The sequence below is a fragment of the Drosophila miranda genome (genome assembly GCF_003369915.1).
Source record: "Drosophila miranda strain MSH22 chromosome Y unlocalized genomic scaffold, D.miranda_PacBio2.1 Contig_Y1_pilon, whole genome shotgun sequence".
Classification (NCBI taxonomy): domain Eukaryota; kingdom Metazoa; phylum Arthropoda; class Insecta; order Diptera; family Drosophilidae; genus Drosophila; species Drosophila miranda.
In genome coordinates, this window is record NW_022881603.1 from 34753600 (window position 1) to 34772420 (window position 18821).

Consider the following 18821-nt stretch of genomic DNA (forward strand, 5'->3'; position numbering starts at 1 on the left):
ACTTCCGACAAAATTGATGAGTGCGTAAAGGGATTCGAGGCAATTGGATTTCCTCAGTGCCTAGGTGCAATTGGTAGGAAATCAATAATAACTTCAGCAATATGTTTGGTTAAATTGGTTGGTTTTTAAAATTTGGTTTTTAAACTTCCTTTTTATTCTAGATGGATGCCACATCGAAATAAAACCACCAGCACCTGAGGCAGTAGACCACCATAACTATAAGGGCTGGTATTCCACAGTCTTGTTTGCCCTAGTGGATTATAGGTATGCAAATATCTTGTTATGGGCGGTTTTGGAGAGAGCCGATAGGTATCAGGGCTGGAGAAGAAAGAGACAGCGGCATCTACAGTGGATCCTGGGAAGCAGTGGCAGAGTTGCGTGGGAGAAAAGGAAAAGAGGAAACAAAATTGGTGATCGTGGAGACGACGATCCCACCAAGACATCAGCGGCAGGCATCAACATCAGCGGAAGCGGCGGACATCGGCAGCAGCATCCCGGTACTGGCCAGGCCGGGAAACTGATGCGAGAACCTCGGAGCACCGACTGGAGACACGTTTCTGTCCCCACACACCAGCCCCCCCGGGGAAAGAATCCGGACTTCAAAGCAGCAATACACACACACGATTCACACACACCCACCTTCATCCACCCACATCACACACAACCCACGCATGTATACCCTCATTCATAACACATCACCTAACATCACCACATTTCACACATCTACACCCGTCCGACCCACAATTAAACAAAATATCACGATCATACAAAAAACACCACGATTAAACGTAAACATCAGCAAGCATCAGGAAGCAACAACCTCTATCAAAGGGGGCTGCCAACTCGGCCGAAATAGGGTTTATTTTTTTTTGTTAGTATTTTTGTGTTAGTATTTGTTTCCTTTATATAAACCTAGATTATTAATTATTATTAATTAATAATGTTCAAGATAAATAAGAAAATATAATGGATATAAAAGGAATATTTGAAAAGAGTCATGAGTGAATAGAAAACGGTAGTTGGGTGGGACGAGAGCGAGAAGAAGAGCGGGACCCTGAATATGAAAAGGGAGCGAATTCAAAAGGTGGCGCTCATGGAAGGGCGGGACCCTGCTAGGGATAACGAAACCAACTATCCCCGCTGACGAAAGTGCCAACGAGGACAAGTCTGTCCTATAAATTAGATTTGTTTTTTTTGTATGTTTTTTTTGTTTTGTTCAATCCGTCCCCTGGCTTATCGGGTCGGAAACACCCCTGACTTCCCCGTGAGCTAGCTGGGAACGATAGGCCAGGGTGGCAAAGAGGCGGATCATAACAAATGGCGCCCAATGCTAATAGAAGGGATCGATTTTAAACGCGAGTCTTAAAGACCCGGTGTAAAATGGAACCCTGGTAGAACGAAACTCAGCCGGTCCGCGAGCCGGGAATAAATCCTAGCCGTCGTAGCCGCTGAGAGGAGTAGAAGAGAGGAAAATGGACATGGTAGTTATGTATCGGAGGTAGAAGGGAAGGAAGTGTGTGTCCCGAGTTGTGGTCCAGGTATTACCAGGTGGTAGTAGCCTCGTTGCCCGACTCGTGGAGCTCGCTGTCTGGATCTGAAAAGAGGAAGAGGTGCCGGAGGATCTGTCGAGTCGTGGTCCGGGTTATGTCCAGAGGCATTAACGTCGTTGTCCGATTCTGGGGGATCCACGGCGATCTGAGGGAGGAAACAGCAAAGGGAGTTGGCACTCAGAAAAAGTAAGCGAAGGTAAATAGCAAGGGGAAAAGAAGGGGGTCCGCTCACCTGCAAAACAATTAATGCAGTTGTCTCTCGTCCCACCAAACAAATTAAAGGTGAATTTTTGTCTGAAGCAATTTGGGAATTATATGTTTTTTTTTGTTAGTGATTTAGCAGACTATTGGAAAGCCGAAGCAAGAAAACCCAAAGGGAAATCATTTTTTTTGAGGACTGACGATTCTCGCTAGCATTGTTTAAAAGCAATTTTAGAAGTAGGCATTAGGCAAGTCATCGGAAAAAGAGTTTTTGTTTGGGAGAGGAAGTATTTAGTTATTTAGTGTTGCATTTAATTAGGCGATTAATTGTAGATGTAGATGTTTATTTATTTGATTGAATCAATTTAGATATTTAGATTTATCAATTTATTGATTTAAATTAACCGATTTATGTATTTAAATTTATTTATTTGGTTATCTAAACATGGAATTAATTATTCCACAAGGCGTAGCCCAGAGGCACAGCGCAGGTACCAGCCGTACAACATGCCGACGACTCGGTCCCAGGACGGTAAAGCCGGCAGTAGGCTGGAAGGGCCGTCGCAAGTGGCGGAAAACGTACATGCGGGGTTGTACCAGGAGGACCCAGAAGCCGGAGCGGTAGGAGGTCAACAGCGAACCCGTAAGGACCTGGTGTTACCGTCCGAGTTAAGCTCAGCCGTGAACGCAGCCTTAGCCCAAGCACAGGAGACCTACCGAGCGTCGCTCGGGCAGCAAATGGAAGCGCTGAGGTAGTCAATGCAAGCAGACATGCTAGAGTTCATGCGAGAGATCAACGCTGTGGTGGGTTCGTTAAAAGCGGAGCGAACGGCAAGCACATCCAACGCACTTGTTCGTGGACAACCGAACATTGGAGGCCGAAGATGGGGACTTAGCTTCGACGGCGATCCAAAGGGGATGCCCGGGGCGGAATTCATATTCCGGGTGGAGCATCTACAGACGTCGTATCAGGTACCGTGGGCGGAGGTGTTGAAAGCCTTTTACACATTGGTCAGTGGCCACGCAAGGGATTGGTACTGGATGCATGTGCGGACGGTAGGAATGCCGGACTGGCCGAATCTGAGATATGGTCTTCAGCAGCAGTTTCAAGTTCGTCGGACAGAGTTCGAGCGAGAGCAAGAGCTCAGGGAACGCCGACAACGCCACGGGGAGTCGGCGGACCAGTACATCCAGGAGATGTTGGTGTTGAGGTCGAGATTGCTAAATCCGTTCTCGGATTATGATCTAATAAAGATCATAAAGATCAATATTAGGGATGCACTATCGAGGGTGATTTATCCAATGCAGATACCAAATCTCCAGAAGCTGCGAGAAGAGTGTGCGGACGCCGAGAAACTGCTGGCGACGCGATGGACAAGGAGCGTTCCAGACCATGGGGGTAGTAGGCGCAGGGAAGATCACAAAGTACATGAATTGGATGCGAACACTCACGACCCGGAGGAACAGACCGAGGCATTGGATGCTGTCCATAGGACGAGGGAATCCGGAGGCGACCGCACCCAGCTGAAGTGCTGGAATTGCGCTCAGCCGGGTCACACCTATTTTGAGTGTGAGTCGGCCGTGCGTAACCTGTTCTGCTACAAGTGCGGGCTGGCCGGGGTCATTCTCCCTAAATGCCCTAAATGTCGGCCGGGAAACGCGAAAATGAGCACGACGCAATTGGAGGAGTCGAGTTCCACGTCGCCGCGAAGCAGCCAATAGATAGGTCCTCCAACGTTAAATTAGATACCCCTAAGGAAAGAAGTAACAATAAGAATATTTACACTACCATATATAAGGTTAACCAAGCGGTATTACCCGAAGCTAGATGGTCCGAGCGCAAGCCGATAAAGGAAAGACAGCGGCAGTACGAACAGGCCAGGAATCGGATAATGGGGGACGAACTCGATGAGAGTATCCGAACGGGAGCAGTCAGAGCCCAGCGGGCCCGGGACAGGTTTCAGGGGCGAAAGAGAAGGCGACTCCAGGTGTGTGCTGCAGTCCACTCGGCAATTCGTCAGGATGACAGGCCATTCGCACGAGTGAAGTTGGGCCCGAGGACGCTGATGGGACTACTGGATACAGGGGCATCGGTGAGCCTTCTGGGGAAAGGTGGCCTGGAACTGATAGGAGAATTGGAGCTGAAACTTCAAGACATAAAGAAATTCTCAGTACAAACAGCGGGCGGCACTCCTCATAAAATACTGGGACATGTGTCGACAGTAATGACGTATGGAGGACAGAAGCAGACCATGTAGTTGTTCCTGTGTCCCTCGCTGAAACAACCGCTGTACCTAGGGGTCGATTTCTGGCGGAAGTTTGGTCTGGCTCCGCATATAGTAGGCCTAGAACGACACAAGGAATTAGCCGAAATTGATGCTGAGGTGCTGACTAGGAGTAGACCAACGGAACCGCACGAATTGACGCACACGCAGCAGACACGTCTGGACTAGGTGAAGAACAACTTCAGGGCATTCGACACACATGGTTTTGGGAAGAACGACGCTCGAAAGGCACGAAATTCAATTAATCGAGGGAGCCGTACCCGTAAAGGAGCGATTCTACCCGGTGTCTCCCGCGGTGCAAGAGCTGTTGTTTGCCGAGGTGGACGAAATGTTGCGCCTCGGAGTCATCGAAACCAGCGAGAGCCCGTGGAGCAACCGCGTGACGCTGGTACGTAAGCCGGGAAAAAACCGATTGTGTCTGGATGCGCGGAAACTAAACAAATTAACCGTGAAGGATGCTTACCCGCTGCAGAGCATCGAGTCAATTCTGAGCCGCGTAGAGGATACGGTGTACATCAGCAGCATCGATTTAAAGCACGCATTTTGGCAGATAGAGCTGGAGCCTGAAAGTCGGACGTACACAGCATTCACGGTGCCGGGCAGACCACTCTATCAATTTAAATCGATGCCCTTCGGGTTGTGCAATGCAGCCCAACGGCTGTGTCGGTTGATGGATCGAGTAATTCCACAACGACTCCGAAGCCATGTCTTTGTATACTTAGACGATCTACTAGTTATTTCCCGGACGTTTGAGGAGCATATACACCTGTTAGAGGAAGTGGCCAAGTGTCTCAAGGAGGCAAACCTGACAATTGGAAGAAAAAAATCGAAATTCGGCTATAAATATTTAAAGTATTTAGGGTACATCGTAGGCGACGGCGCACTTAGGACAGATCCGGAGAAAGTACAGGCCAAAATACCAATGCCAAGGAACGTGAGACAAATCCGGAGATTTTTGGGGACAGCTGGCTGGTATCGGCGGTTTATCCGAAATTTCTCGGCACTCTCGGCTCCTCTGACAGACTGTCTGAAAGGAAAAGGGCAATTTAAGCTGACGGAGGAGGCAGGAAAATCGTTCGAGGAGCTCAAAAAAGCACTTACCAAGCTACATCACCCAGACTTTAAGAAGCACTTCTTCATCCAGTGTGATGCGAGCCACGTTGGAATTGGAGCAGCTCTCTTCCAGAGGGATGATGAAGGAGCAGAGCACCCGATCGCATTCTTTTCGGCGAAGCTAAGAGGGGCACAGCTCAACTATAGCGTGCCAGAGAAGGAGTGTCTGGCGGCGGTAAGAGCCATAGAGAAGTTCCGTGCATACGTAGAACTGATGCCATTCACGGTGATAACAGATCACGCGAGTTTGCAGTGGCTCATGCGATTCAAAGCACTGGATGGGAGGCTAGCCAGGTGGTCGTTGGCTCTCCAGGCTTATGACTTCGAAATCGAGCACCGCAAAGGAAAGGAAAATATCGTCGCCGATATGCTGTCACGTCCCTTTGACGTGGACGCTATCGACCTCCTGGAGTTCGACACCACAGCCTTCGAGGATGAAGAATACCGAAGAAAAATTGAGTCGGTCCAGAGCGATGAGGATGAATTCCCAGACCTGAAGGTGGAGGAAGGACTGCTGTTTGGCCGGCCGGAATTAGAGGAGTTTTCGTGGAAGCTATGGATCCCGGAAGCCCTGACGAGCACACTGATCCAACAGGCTCACGACAGCGATGTGGCAATGCATGGAGGAATCGCGAGGACACTGGGACGGCTGCGACAGTTCTATTATTGGCCCCGGATGACCGTGCAGGTGAAGGCATATGTGGCTGATTGTAACACCTGCAAAGAAACAAAACATTCAACACAGGTTCACCGTCCACTCATGGGGGCCGAAACCAGAACCGAGAGGCCGATTCAAAAACTGTACCTGGATTTCCTGGGTCCATATCCGAGGACTCGAAGTGGCAATGTGGTCATACTAATAGTCCTCGATCACATGTCCAGATATGTCTGGTTGAAGGCTTTGCCTAAGGCGACGTCTTCGGCCGTGATCCGATTCTTGCACGCCGAGGTCTTCGCGCAGTTTGGCGTGCCTGAAATAGTGCATACCGATAATGGAAAGCAATTTGTGTCAGCTGAATTCTCTCAATTCCTGGATAGGAGAAGCATAACGCACCTGAAGTCGGGGAACTATGCACCGCAGGCGAACGCGGCCGAACGAGTGAACCAGACTGTACTGGCAGCAATAAGGACATACGCTAGTGAGGATCACACGCGCTGGGACGAGAAGCTGACGGAGATCCAGTGTGTGGCTAGGAGCGCTATACACACGGGTATCGGGACGTCGCCATACTTTGTGTTGTTTGGGCAGCACATGTTTACTAGCGGCCGAGATTATAAATTGGCACGCAGACTGGGTGCCCTAAATGATGCACAAATGTCACCCTTGGCAAGGAGTGACAAGATGGAGATAGTCCGAGATGAGCTCCGAGGAAACTCTCATGAAGCCTACAACAGAGCGAAGAACAGGTATAATCGAAAAGCTCGAGAAATTAGGTACTCACCGGGTCAGGAGATATATAAGCGGAATTTCGTGTTGAGCAAATTTAAAAACAACATCAACGCGAAGTTCAGCCCAAAATACGTCAAGTGCCGAGTGATCCGGAGTATGGGCAACAGTCTGTACGAGCTGGAGACGTTGCAAGGCTCACGTATTGGGGTGTTTGACGCAAAGGATCTGAAGCAGTAGCCCAGGCATCTCAGTCGATGGAGCCAGAGACTCTCAATCTCAGGGTGTGGGCGATGGCCTACGTTTGGGGCCCCTTAATTGAAAAAGCCCGCCAGCTTGGCACTCCCGTTTCGGCGGAGTAATCCTGGAAACGGTAGTGTGGTGTTATGGGCGGTTTTGGAGAGAGCCGATAGGTATCAGGGCTGGAGAAGAAAGAGACAGCGGCATCTACAGTGGATCCTGGGAAGCAGTGGCAGAGTTGCGTGGGAGAAAAGGAAACGGGGCGAGGAAGAAAAAAGGGAGAGTTTCCGGTGGAGAATAGTGGAGGCCGCACGTGCCCTGAAAGAAAAAAGGAAACAAAATTGGTGATCGTGGAGACGACGATCCCACCAAGACATCAGCGGCAGGCATCAACATCAGCGGAAGCGGCGGACATCGGCAGCAGCATCCCGGTACTGGCCAGGCCGGGAAACTGATGCGAGAACCGTCAGCGGAGCACCGGCACCAAGGGACCGTCAGCGGAGCACCGACTGGAGACACGTTTCTGTCCCCACACACCAGCCCCCCCGGGGAAAGAATCCGGACTTCAAAGCAGCAATACACACACACGATTCACACACACCCACCTTCATCCACCCACATCACACACAACCCACGCATGTATACCCTCATTCATAACACATCACCTAACATCACCACATTTCACACATCTACACCCGTCCGACCCACAATTAAACAAAATATCACGATCATACAAAAAACACCACGATTAAACGTAAACATCAGCAAGCATCAGGAAGCAACAACCTCTATCAAAGGGGGCTGCCAACTCGGCCGAAATAGGGTTTATTTTTTTTTGTTAGTATTTTTGTGTTAGTATTTGTTTCCTTTATATAAACCTAGATTATTAATTATTATTAATTAATAATGTTCAAGATAAATAAGAAAATATAATGGATATAAAAGGAATATTTGAAAAGAGTCATGAGTGAATAGAAAACGGTAGTTGGGTGGGACGAGAGCGAGAAGAAGAGCGGGACCCTGAATATGAAAAGGGAGCGAATTCAAAAGGTGGCGCTCATGGAAGGGCGGGACCCTGCTAGGGATAACGAAACCAACTATCCCCGCTGACGAAAGTGCCAACGAGGACAAGTCTGTCCTATAAATTAGATTTGTTTTTTTTGTATGTTTTTTTGTTTTGTTCAATCCGTCCCCTGGCTTATCGGGTCGGAAACACCCCTGACTTCCCCGTGAGCTAGCTGGGAACGATAGGCCAGGGTGGCAAAGAGGCGGATCATAACAATCTTGCACAAAAATATGTATTTAGCAAGTTGGTTTAATGTCCTAAATTATTTAAATCCGATTCTTTTTAGATACAGATTTACATATGTAAATATCGGCTCTGCAGGAAGGTGCAATGACTCGATGATATACCAGAAGTCAAGCCTTGCAAAACATATCGAAGCATCGGCATTACTCCAAGAGAAAGCCAAGGAAATAAGCGGAGTAAACGTCCCTGTAATGCTTATCGGGGACTCGGCATTTAGGTTTTCAAAAAGGTGATGAAACCTTACCCGTTTTCCACAGTCGCCTCTTTGGAACAGCGCACGTTTAACTACAACCTTTCCAAAGCTAGGCGAGTGGTGGAAAATGCATTTGGGCATTTAAAAGCCAGATTTCGAATAATCGGAAAAGGTCTTGATAGCCACCACAAAAATAATAGCGCCATAATAATGAGCTGTTGTATTTTACACAATATATTAAATATGCACAACAGCGCGATTAATGAAAATTGGGAGCTTGCAACAAATGAGCAGCGCGAACAGCCCGATACCAGCAACAGTTCTGCTGACTTTAATCAGTCAGCAGAACAGATACGATCTGCAATCGCAGATAATCTGTTTTCTCATCTGAGTTATTCCCATTCAATAACATTCATGGCATTGAATTTGTTGCAGTCAAAGTTCGTGTTGGCTCCGCATTTTTCTATTTAACCTGCTCTTACATTCCTCCCAGGTCTGATGCTGAGCTTTACTTACACCACCTCTCAGCAATTAATAATGTTGTTTCTGCATTAGGGTGCAATGATCGAATTATTGTCATGGGGGACTTTAACCTCCCATTTCTTTCTTGGCTGCCTTGTAATGACGCTAACCTGTTGTTTCCCAATTGCCATAATGACTTTATCAATGGGCTAACGGATAATTCCCTTGTCCAAATTAATGCCGTTAAAAACATTAGGGACAGACTTCTTGACCTCGTTTTTGTTAATGATGGTTCTCTTGCTACGGTATCTAGAGCAAGCCCAATATCTCTCCCTGAAGATCCTTACCATCCAACTTTGTTGATATCACTGGAGTGTACACAATCTGGAGGTGCTGACAGTTCCATGGCTCCTTGTCACATAAAGTGTTTTCGAAAAACAAACTTTATTGATTTAGATCTACATCTCTCGCGTGTTGATTGGTCGTTTCTTTATTCATTACCGAACATAGACGCAACTGTTAACTCGTTTTATAGTTCTATTTACTCCGCCCTTAATACGTTTGTTCCAGATATCACTGTACCTGTATCGTCCAAGCCTCCCTGGTTCTCCAAGTATTTGTCATACTTAAAAAATAATAAATCCCGGCTCTATAAAAAGTACCAGAAGTCGGGCTCCACGTCGGCCTTAGCTCTATACTCCTCCGCTCGCTCTCTGTTCCTTGCCGTCAATAGTCAGTGTTATAATCATTACCTTTCACAATGTAGTAGTAACTTTCGTAGTGATCCTAAAAAATTCTATTCGTTCGTTAACTCTAAGCGCAAGTCAAACGTTTTTCCTCCGTCCCTTCATTACCAGAACAAAAGAGAAGCTTCTGCTGTTGGTATTGCAAATTTATTCGCTAACTTTTAACAAACAACGTACTCGTCTCATATTTACAACGCATCCACTCCGTATCCGTACCAGCTACCTCAAGCTAACAGCATTTTTCTGCCCTTTTTCGAGGAAAGCGTTGTTCTGGAAGGTTTGTCATCTATGGACATATCGTTTTCTGCGGGTCCAGATAAGGTACCAAGTTGCATCTTAAAGCACTGTGCCCAGTCCCTTTTCAAACCCTTGACCATTCTCTTCAACCTCTCCTTGGAACAGTCTTGTCTCCCAGTAATTTGGAATGAGTCCTACATCATTCCGCTTCACAAAAAAGGTTCAAGATCAAACATTGAAAACTATCGTGGTATCGCAAAGCTTTCCGCCATCCCGAAGCTTCTTGAGTTCCTGGTCACCCGGCAACTGCAACATCTTTGTTGCAGCTTGATATCTCCGTCGCAACACGGTTTTTTCAGACATCGTTCAACATCGACTAACCTTCTTGAGTTTTCTAACCTAATCCACCGTGGTTTTCAAATTGGTTTGCAGACGGATGTAGTTTTTACGGACTTCAGCAAGGCATTCGATTCTGTGAACCATGCTCTGCTTATTCAAAAGCTCTCTTTATTAGGGTTCCCAACGAATCTTCTAGATTGGATTTTGTCCTATCTCTCTAACCGTACTCAACGTGTTTTGTTTTCTAACGTGTTGTCAAATACTGTTAATGTTACTTCAGGTGTGCCACAGGGAAGTCATCTGGGCCCGCTTCTGTTTATTTTATTTGTGAACGACCTTCCTCAAGTTATAACATACTCTACTACACTAATGTATGCTGATGATGTCAAAATCTGTCTTTCTTACTCTGATTGGTATTTGCACACACGCCTTCAACTTGATCTAAGTGAACTACTATTGTGGTGTTCAACTAATCTTCTTTTTCTGAACCTTTCCAAATGCAAACTTATGACATTTTACCGTCGCGCTCCTCATTTTGTCTCATATGTTCTAGGAAATCATGTCCTTGAGCGAATTTCGAGTTCAAATGACCTCGGAGTCCTTTTTGATCATAAGATGTGTTTCAACACCCATATAGCTGCAACTGTAAATAAAGCTAAGGGTGTTTTAGCGTTCATCAAGCGTTGGTCCAAGGAGTTTGACGACCCGTACGTTACGAAACAACTGTACATCTCGTTAGTACGTCCTATATTGGAGTATTGTTCTTGTGTGTGGAGCCCGCAGTATAAAGAGCAGCAGGCTGTTATTGAATCCGTGCAAAAGCAATTTTTAATTTTTGCCCTTCGGAACTTTAACTGGGACTCGGGTAGAATCTTGCCACCCTACCGGTCTATGCTAAATCTTATTGACCTGCCGTCGTTGCACCATCGCAGAATATGCAATGGCGTAATGTTCGTGCACAAGCTCCTTCTTGGGACTGTTGACTCCCAAACTCTCTTGGGTCAGATTGACTTGGCCGTTCCATCTAGACCTACCCGTACTTTTAGGCCTATCCGTCTACCCATATGTAGGTCTAATTATGCTGATCATGAACCTTTTAGGGTTTTATGCCATAATTATAACTCCCTCTGTCAAACCCTATCCCCTGAACTGTCTCTTAAACTAATTGCATGCAATATTTATAATCATTTAAATTTAGCTAACTTTTAACTTATCTTTTTCCGCCTTTAGTAACTAAGCACCATTATTAACAGATAATTTGTTAATTTAATAAATAAAAACAAAAAAAAAAAAATATTGTGTAGACCGTAATGAAAATTAAAAACTTATTTATTTTTATTTTTTAAAACTTCTAATAAGTCGTTCTGGAATTTTGTTTGGGTGCTGAGCAAGTCCTGCACCATCTTCTCCTGCCTAACGTCGTGCTCCTCCTTCTTTCTGTGGTGGTCCTTTTGTTGTTCGAGAGGCTCCTGGGCGATCTCTGCCAGCCACGAAGTGTCGGTCTTTTTCTTTTTCTTTGGCGGACGCCCAGACAAGGTGCTGGAGCTACAAGATCCGTCCAGGTCCATCTCAATAATATCCGAAAAGTACTCATCAGGATCTGCAATGAACACCTTAAATGAAATATATTTTTTTAGCAATAAATTAATAAAACTTACTGTCGTTGTCCAATGTGCTCTGCTCCATGTTGTTTGCACTCAAGATGCCAAATCAGCGAACTTCAGTTCAGCGCCCTGAATGTGACGGTCAACCGGCGGTAATCTGATATCTTGCACATGCCGCAAGATCAGCATTATCGCTTATGCCAAGTCGGCTTACCGACTGTAGCTTTGTAGCTCTAAGTACATATATTTTGTAGCTTTGCATTCTTTGGCAATTAAATACTTTTGATTCAGCTTATGCCCCAGCTTGCTGATGGCTCCTAGTTATACCCGATACTCAAAATGAGTATTGGGGTATATTAGATTTGTGGTGAAAATGGATGTGTGTAACGTCCAGAAGGAATCGTTTCCGACCCCATAAAGTATATATATTCTTGATCAGCATCAATAGCCGAGTCGATTGAGCCCTTTCTGTCTGTCCGTCTGTCCGTCCGTCCGTCCGTCTGTCCGTCTGTCCGTCCCTATTAGCGCCTAGTGCTCAAAGACTATAAGAGCTAGAGCAACGATGTTTTGGATCCAGACTTCTGTGATATGTCACTGCTACAAAAATATTTCAAAACTTCGCACCGCCCACTTCCGCCCCCACAAAGGACGAAAATCTGTGGCATCCACAATTTTAAAGATATGAGAAAACCAAAAACGCAGAATCATAGATAATGACCATATCTATCAGATTGCTGAATCTGGATCAGATCAGATCATTTTTATAGCCAATAGGAACAAATCAATTTGCACTGGCTACGCAGCGCCCGACGTCACGCTCAGACTGATTTTCTGTCTCTCTCGCACGCACTCTTTGTCGTGTCGTTTAATATTAGCGGCGTCTGCCGGAGAAGAGCCATACTGACTTAGTATCGGGTATAACCGTAGAGTTGCGGTGTCCGCAGCAACTCACAACGTTCCCCCTCGTTTTAGTTAAGTTCTTATAACGAAAGCTAACGCTTGTTAATAAACCTTGCTCCGGCAACCAGCCGTAAAAACTTTGAATTATTAATTCTATACCACTGTACCACAAGGCCAGTGATAAGAGAGACAGTTATCTCTCCAACATAATCTTCATAAAGGATTCTATACCACGGAACCCGCACGAGGACCACCGCATCAAGCAGCTAAGGCTACTTGGACATACGGACAACTTAATTTACACATGTGAATATTTGCGTGGTCCGCGCAAATCTTCAATTTTCTCCTTCCATATGTCAATCATCAGGCTCTCAAGCGCGGCACTCCATTTCACCCTGCCGCCTGCTGTTGTTCTCTTGTTTGCTGCATTGTGTAATAATATTATATATTATAAACAATAAAAAACAAATATATCTATTCAACGTACCACTGGAGGAGTTTTCTGGCACTAAATCCATTTTATTAATAAGTTTTTCGAAAATTTGGTCTGCTGTCCTTCCGAGCTGTTCTGTTGTTGTTTTTGTTTTTTGTTAATTTTGTCACAATCATTGTTTACGTTTTCGGAGTGAATACCATTTTTCCATTGTGAATGACAATTATTCAGAGTTGCATTTGAAAACCATCGGCTAACTATCGCATAGAAACGTGCGGCTTAGGAACATCCAAAATGGATGGTGGACTAACTGGGAAATTTTCGGAACGGCAAAACCTTACGGACCATCCCCGAAATGGATGGTGGATGGTCGTCAGTGTGAATAGCCTATTACGGACCATCCCCGAAATGGATGGTGGATGGTGGATGGTCGTCAGTGTGAATAGCCTATTAGTAAGCCAGAATTATTCAACGGAATCTCTAAATTGAGCAATATGAACGACTATCCTCTCTCGTTTTTTTGTCTTGACCTATTTCGCTAAAACCTTTGTTTTACGAAAAATCCAATAAAAGCAATTATTTAGAATAAGCCAGTTAAGTAGAAAATTGAATCATTAATCAGTTGAAAATTTGTGGGCATGGCTAAATATTCTGTATAGCTGAGAATATTCGACAGAATATCAAAATTGAGGAACATTTATACAACTTGAGCTCGTCAGTATATTTACGGTATATTTTTAAAGTAAGACGGTATGTTTCGGTATATTTCTGAGGGTCACACTGGTCCCACTTGACGCGTACAAAATTTGACATCTACGGAAAGCGGCGCCAGATTGTGTGAAAAAAGTTGCGGTTTGTAAATTCGTTTGATCGAAATGAACGAAATTATTAAAGATAAGTTTATTCCGCAGCAACTGCTGTACTTTATGGCTGGCCGGCGATGCTGCCAACAATTCCCATGCACATTTCGGTCGTCAGAGCACGACATTTTCATGCGATACGCCAGCTCTTTGGGCTTGCGGGCGCAATGCGTGTTTAATAATGGCGAAATTATCAAAGTATTCAAGCAAGCTTGCCGCCATTACTTGGAGGAGCCGAAAATAATGACATTCTCGCCTTCGACGGCAATAAACATTCTAACCATGTTGGGACGATCAGGCAACTTGGGAAAAGATGAACTGAAATTGAGCTCAGATTACATTCCACAGCGTGGGTGTGTTGCTGAAATTGTTGGGCCTCATCTACCATTTCCGACTATCATGGCGCCTACGCCGCGTGTCAAGGACGATACCCAGCGCGATTTACTGAACAAATTTCCCGGCTATCCGTTCATCGACAACGTCATACGATGCAAATTATCTTCGCATTTGCGATACTGACTTAGTATCGGGTATAACTGTAGAGTTGCGGTGTCCACAGCAACTCACAACGTTCCCCCTCGTTTTTTTTTTGTTGAACTATTTTGTTTAAACCTTGCTTTAGTCAAAATACAATAAAAGCAAGAACTAAAAACTAAAATTATGTGGGCAGAACTAATGGTCTTATAGGCTCTGCACACTGAGCCCATCCCGGGGGAATGGTGGGATTTTTTGACAGATGTGAAACTCCGATTCACACTGCCACCATCCACCATCCGTCAAAAACAGCTGATGCCAATAACAAGTTCATTAAATTTGCGCGGAAGATTTATTAATTCTTGGTTCTTATAATGGATGATGAAGATATAGCAATTATTTCGGCTGTGGTTCAACAGCAAAATATTTTCTTGCACCAACTAATAATGTTGCTGTCAATGAATAATGATGATGACGAGGATGAGATGACCCAGATGACTGCCATAAAAACACAAAAGCCAGGAAGATTATGGTCGTTTGTGAGTACTTCTACTAACTTCAACCATAGTTTAAAGTACAAGGACATATTTTATGGTTTTAGAAGCGGTTCGTGAAGTAATGGGAAAAAGTAGTACCAGAAAACAACGAGGCGTTTTTCAAAGAGAGTTTCCGAATGGAGAGGCCCTGCTTTGATATTTTAGTGAATCGGCTTGAAGTGCTGGGAAAGAAGGACACCAACTGCCGAGCTGCAATTCCTTTGGAAAAGCGCATCGCCATTGCGCTATACACTTTGGGCTCGTCCTCTGAGTACCGAACAGTTGGCAGGCTTTTCGGTGTAGCTCCAAACAGTGTGTGTAATATCCTGCACGAGTTTTGCAGAGCACTTATCGACGAGTTTTCGAAGGAGTACATGTCGCCCAATTACCTAACTTCCGACAAAATTTATGAGTGCGTAAAGGGATTCGAGGCAATTGGATTTCCTCAGTGCCTAGGTGCAATTGGTAGGAAATCAATAAGAACTTCAGCAATATGTTTGGTTAAATTGGTTGGTTTTTAAAATTTGGTTTTTAAACTTCCTTTATATTCTAGATGGATGCCACATCGAAATAAAACCACCAGCACCTGAGGCAGTAGACCACCATAACTATAAGGGCTGGTATTCCACAGTCTTGTTTGCCCTAGTGGATTATAGGTATGCAAATATCTTGCACAAAAATATGTATTTAGCAAGTTGGTTTAATGTCCTAAATTATTTAAATCCGATTCTTTTTAGATACAGATTTACATATGTAAATATCGGCTCTGCAGGAAGGTGCAATGACTCGATGATATACCAGAAGTCAAGCCTTGCAAAACATATCGAAGCATCGACATTACTCCAAGAGAAAGCCAAGGAAATAAGCGCAGTAAACGTCCCTGTAATGCTTATCGGGGACTCGGCATTTAGGTTTTCTAAAAAGCTGATGAAACCTTACCCGTTTTCACAGTCGCCTCTTTGGAACAGCGCACGTTTAACTACAACCTTTCCAAAGCTAGGCGAGTGGTGGAAAATGCATTTGGGCATTTAAAAGCCAGATTTCGAATAATCGGAAAAGGTCTTGATAGCCACCACAAAAATAATAGCGCCATAATAATGAGCTGTTGTATTTTACACAATATATTAAATATGCACAACAGCGCGATTAATGAAAATTGGCAGCTTGCAACAAATGAGCAGCGCGAACAGCCCGATACCAGCAACAGTTCTGCTGACTTTAATCAGTCAGCAGAACAGATACGATCTGCAATCGCAAAATATTGTGTAGACCGTAATGAAAATTAAAAACTTATTTATTTTTATTTTTTAAAACTTCTAATAAGTCGTTCTGGAATTTTGTTTGGGTGCTGATCAAGTCCTGCACCATCTTCTCCTGCCTAACGTCGTGCTCCTCCTTCTTTCTGTGGAGGTCCTTTTGTTGTTCGAGACGCTCCTGGGCGATCTCTGCCAGCCACGAAATGTCGGTCTTTTTCTTTTTCTTTGGCGGACGCCCAGACAAGGTGCTGGAGCTACAAGATCCGTCCAGGTCCATCTCAATAATATCCGAAAAGTACTCATCAGGATCTGCAATGAACACCTTAAATGAAATATATTTTTTTAGCAATAAATTAATAAAACTTACTGTCGTTGTCCAATGTGCTCTGCTCCATGTTGTTTGCACTCAAGATGCCAAATCAGCGAACTTCAGTTCAGCGCCCTGAATGTGACGGTCAACCGGCGGTAATCTGATATCTTGCACATGCCGCAAGATCAGCATTATCGCTTATGCCAAGTCGGCTTACCGACTGTAGCTTTGTAGCTCTAAGTACATATATTTTGTAGCTTTGCATTCTTTGGCAATTAAATACTTTTGATTCAGCTTATGCCCCAGCTTGCTGGTGGCTCCTAGTTTTAGTTCTGTTCTTCGAATTTAAGCTAACGCTTGTTAATAAACCTTGCTCCGGCAACCAGCCGTAAACACTTTGAATTATTAATTCTATACCACTGTACCACAAGGCCAGTGATAAGAGAGACAGTTATCTCTCCAACATAATCTTCATAAAGGATTCTATACCACGGAACCCGCACGAGGACCACCGCATCAAGCAGCTAAGGCTACTTGGACATACGGACAACTTAATTTACACATGTGAATTTTGGCGTGGTCCGCGCAAATCTTCAATTTTCTCCTTCCATATGTCAATCATCAGGCTCTCAAGCGCGGCACTCCATTTCACCCTGCCGCCTGCTGTTGTTCTCTTGTTTGCTGCATTGTGTAATAATATTATATATTATAAACAATAAAAAACAAATATATCTATTCAACGTACCACTGGAGGAGTTTTCTGGCACTAAATCCATTTTATTAATAAGTTTTTCGAAAATTTGGTCTGCTGTCCTTCCGAGCTGTTCTGTTGTTGTTTTTGTTTTTTGTTAATTTTGTCACAATCATTGTTTACGTTTTCGGAGTGAATACCATTTTTCCATTGTGAATGACAATTATTCAGAGTTGCATTTGAAAACCATCGGCTAACTATCGCATAGAAACGTGCGGCTTAGGAACATCCAAAATGGATGGTGGACTAACTGGGAAATTTTCGGAACGGCAAAACCTTACGGACCATCCCCGAAATGGATGGTGGATGGTCGTCAGTGTGAATAGCCTATTACGGACCATCCCCGAAATGGATGGTGGATGGTGGATGGTCGTCAGTGTGAATAGCCTATTAGTAAGCCAGAATTATTCAACGGAATCTCTAAATTGAGCAATATGAACGACTATCCTCTCTCGTTTTTTTGTCTTGACCTATTTCGCTAAAACCTTTGTTTTACGAAAAATCCAATAAAAGCAATTATTTAGAATAAGCCAGTTAAGTAGAAAATTGAATCATTAATCAGTTGAAAATTTGTGGGCATGGCTAAATATTCTGTATAGCTGAGAATATTCGACAGAATATCAAAATTGAGGAACATTTATACAACTTGAGCTCGTCAGTATATTTACGGTATATTTTTAAAGTAAGACGGTATGTTTCGGTATATTTCTGAGGGTCACACTGGTCCCACTTGACGCGTACAAAATTTGACATCTACGGAAAGCGGCGCCAGATTGTGTGAAAAAAGTTGCGGTTTGTAAATTCGTTTGATCGAAATGAACGAAATTATTAAAGATAAGTTTATTCCGCAGCAACTGCTGTACTTTATGGCTGGCCGGCGATGCTGCCAACAATTCCCATGCACATTTCGGTCGTCAGAGCACGACATTTTCATGCGATACGCCAGCTCTTTGGGCTTGCGGGCGCAATGCGTGTTTAATAATGGCGAAATTATCAAAGTATTCAAGCAAGCTTGCCGCCATTACTTGGAGGAGCCGAAAATAATGACATTCTCGCCTTCGACGGCAATAAACATTCTAACCATGTTGGGACGATCAGGCAACTTGGGAAAAGATGAACTGAAATTGAGCTCAGATTACATTCCACAGCGTGGGTGTGTTGCTGAAATTGTTGGGCCTCATCTACCATTTCCGACTATCATGGCGCCTACGCCGCGTGTCAAGGACGATACCCAGCGCAATTTACTGAACAAATTTCCCGGCTATCCGTTCATCGACAACGTCATACGATGCAAATTATCTTCGCATTTGCGATACTGACTTAGTATCGGGTATAACTGTAGAGTTGCGGTGTCCACAGCAACTCACAACGTTCCCCTCGTTTTTTTTTTGTTGAACTATTTTGTTTAAACCTTGCTTTAGTCAAAATACAATAAAAGCAAGAACTAAAAACTAAAATTATGTGGGCAGAACTAATGGTCTTATAGGCTCTGCACACTGAGCCCATCCCGGGGGAATGGTGGGATTTTTCGACAGATGTGAAACTCCGATTCACACTGCCACCATCCACCATCCGTCAAAAACAGCTGATGCCAATAACAAGTTCATTAAATTTGCGCGGAAGATTTATTAATTC

General features: G+C 44.5%; 3 protein-coding genes and 4 long non-coding RNA genes across 9 annotated transcripts; 3 read left to right on the top strand and 4 right to left on the bottom strand.

The window, feature by feature from the left end:
- Window positions 1-11373: 11373 nt before the first annotated feature.
- Window positions 11374-12002, bottom strand: LOC117189564. Its single transcript, XM_033394714.1, has 2 exons — window positions 11721-12002; window positions 11374-11662 (listed from the first exon to the last, which is right to left on the bottom strand). Exons 1-2 carry the CDS (start codon window positions 11746-11748, stop codon window positions 11388-11390), a joined length of 303 nt encoding a protein of 100 aa, XP_033250605.1. The 5' UTR covers window positions 11749-12002; the 3' UTR covers window positions 11374-11387.
- Window positions 12003-12643: 641 nt separating this feature from the next.
- LOC117189596 lies at window positions 12644-13370 on the bottom strand. The gene is made up of 2 exons (XR_004473469.1): window positions 13054-13370; window positions 12644-12989 (listed from the first exon to the last, which is right to left on the bottom strand). It is a non-coding gene; the product is annotated as an uncharacterized LOC117189596 (long non-coding RNA).
- A 370-nt stretch (window positions 13371-13740) lies between these two features.
- On the top strand, window positions 13741-14171 carry LOC117189582. Its single transcript, XR_004473452.1, has 2 exons — window positions 13741-13851; window positions 13911-14171. It is a non-coding gene; the product is annotated as an uncharacterized LOC117189582 (long non-coding RNA).
- A 299-nt stretch (window positions 14172-14470) lies between these two features.
- Window positions 14471-16388, top strand: LOC117189546 (putative nuclease HARBI1). Of its 3 annotated transcripts, none has more exons than XR_004473436.1 (3): window positions 14471-14872; window positions 15423-15525; window positions 15607-16388. XR_004473436.1 is itself a non-coding variant. In XM_033394691.1 (3 exons), exons 1-3 carry the CDS (start codon window positions 15007-15009, stop codon window positions 15899-15901), a joined length of 726 nt encoding a protein of 241 aa, XP_033250582.1. In that variant the 5' UTR covers window positions 14965-15006; the 3' UTR covers window positions 15902-16388. The 3 variants fall into 3 exon arrangements, 2 of the variants coding, with proteins under 2 accessions (XP_033250582.1, XP_033250583.1); XM_033394691.1 differs by lacking the exon at window positions 14471-14872 and adding an exon at window positions 14965-15334; XM_033394692.1 differs by lacking the exon at window positions 14471-14872 and adding an exon at window positions 14965-15334 and having other exon boundaries at window positions 15613-16388.
- LOC117189562 lies at window positions 16146-16769 on the bottom strand. The gene is made up of 2 exons (XM_033394712.1): window positions 16493-16769; window positions 16146-16434 (listed from the first exon to the last, which is right to left on the bottom strand). The coding sequence occupies exons 1-2, from the start codon at window positions 16518-16520 to the stop codon at window positions 16160-16162; spliced, it is 303 nt and encodes a 100-aa protein (XP_033250603.1). The 5' UTR covers window positions 16521-16769; the 3' UTR covers window positions 16146-16159.
- Window positions 16770-16797: 28 nt separating this feature from the next.
- Window positions 16798-17497, bottom strand: LOC117189597. The gene is made up of 2 exons (XR_004473470.1): window positions 17181-17497; window positions 16798-17116 (listed from the first exon to the last, which is right to left on the bottom strand). It is a non-coding gene; the product is annotated as an uncharacterized LOC117189597 (long non-coding RNA).
- Window positions 17498-17867: 370 nt separating this feature from the next.
- On the top strand, window positions 17868-18298 carry LOC117189585. The gene is made up of 2 exons (XR_004473454.1): window positions 17868-17978; window positions 18038-18298. It is a non-coding gene; the product is annotated as an uncharacterized LOC117189585 (long non-coding RNA).
- The last annotated feature ends 523 nt before the right edge of the window (window positions 18299-18821 follow it).

Excerpts from the sequence above, each read along its gene's own strand:
- LOC117189562 (XM_033394712.1), bottom strand. The coding sequence starts at position 16,520 with ATGGAGCAGAGCACATTGGACAACGACA. Across the intron at positions 16,435-16,492 it reads GAGCACATTGGACAACGACA|ATCCTGATGAGTACTTTTCG; the intron begins GTAAGTTTTATT and ends TGTTCATTGCAG.
- LOC117189564 (XM_033394714.1), bottom strand. The coding sequence starts at position 11,748 with ATGGAGCAGAGCACATTGGACAACGACA. Across the intron at positions 11,663-11,720 it reads GAGCACATTGGACAACGACA|ATCCTGATGAGTACTTTTCG; the intron begins GTAAGTTTTATT and ends TGTTCATTGCAG.
- LOC117189546 (XM_033394691.1), top strand. The coding sequence starts at position 15,007 with ATGGAGAGGCCCTGCTTTGATATTTTAGTGAATCGGCTTGAAGTGCTG. Across the intron at positions 15,335-15,422 it reads TCAGTGCCTAGGTGCAATTG|ATGGATGCCACATCGAAATA; the intron begins GTAGGAAATCAA and ends TTTATATTCTAG. Across the intron at positions 15,526-15,606 it reads TTTGCCCTAGTGGATTATAG|ATACAGATTTACATATGTAA; the intron begins GTATGCAAATAT and ends GATTCTTTTTAG.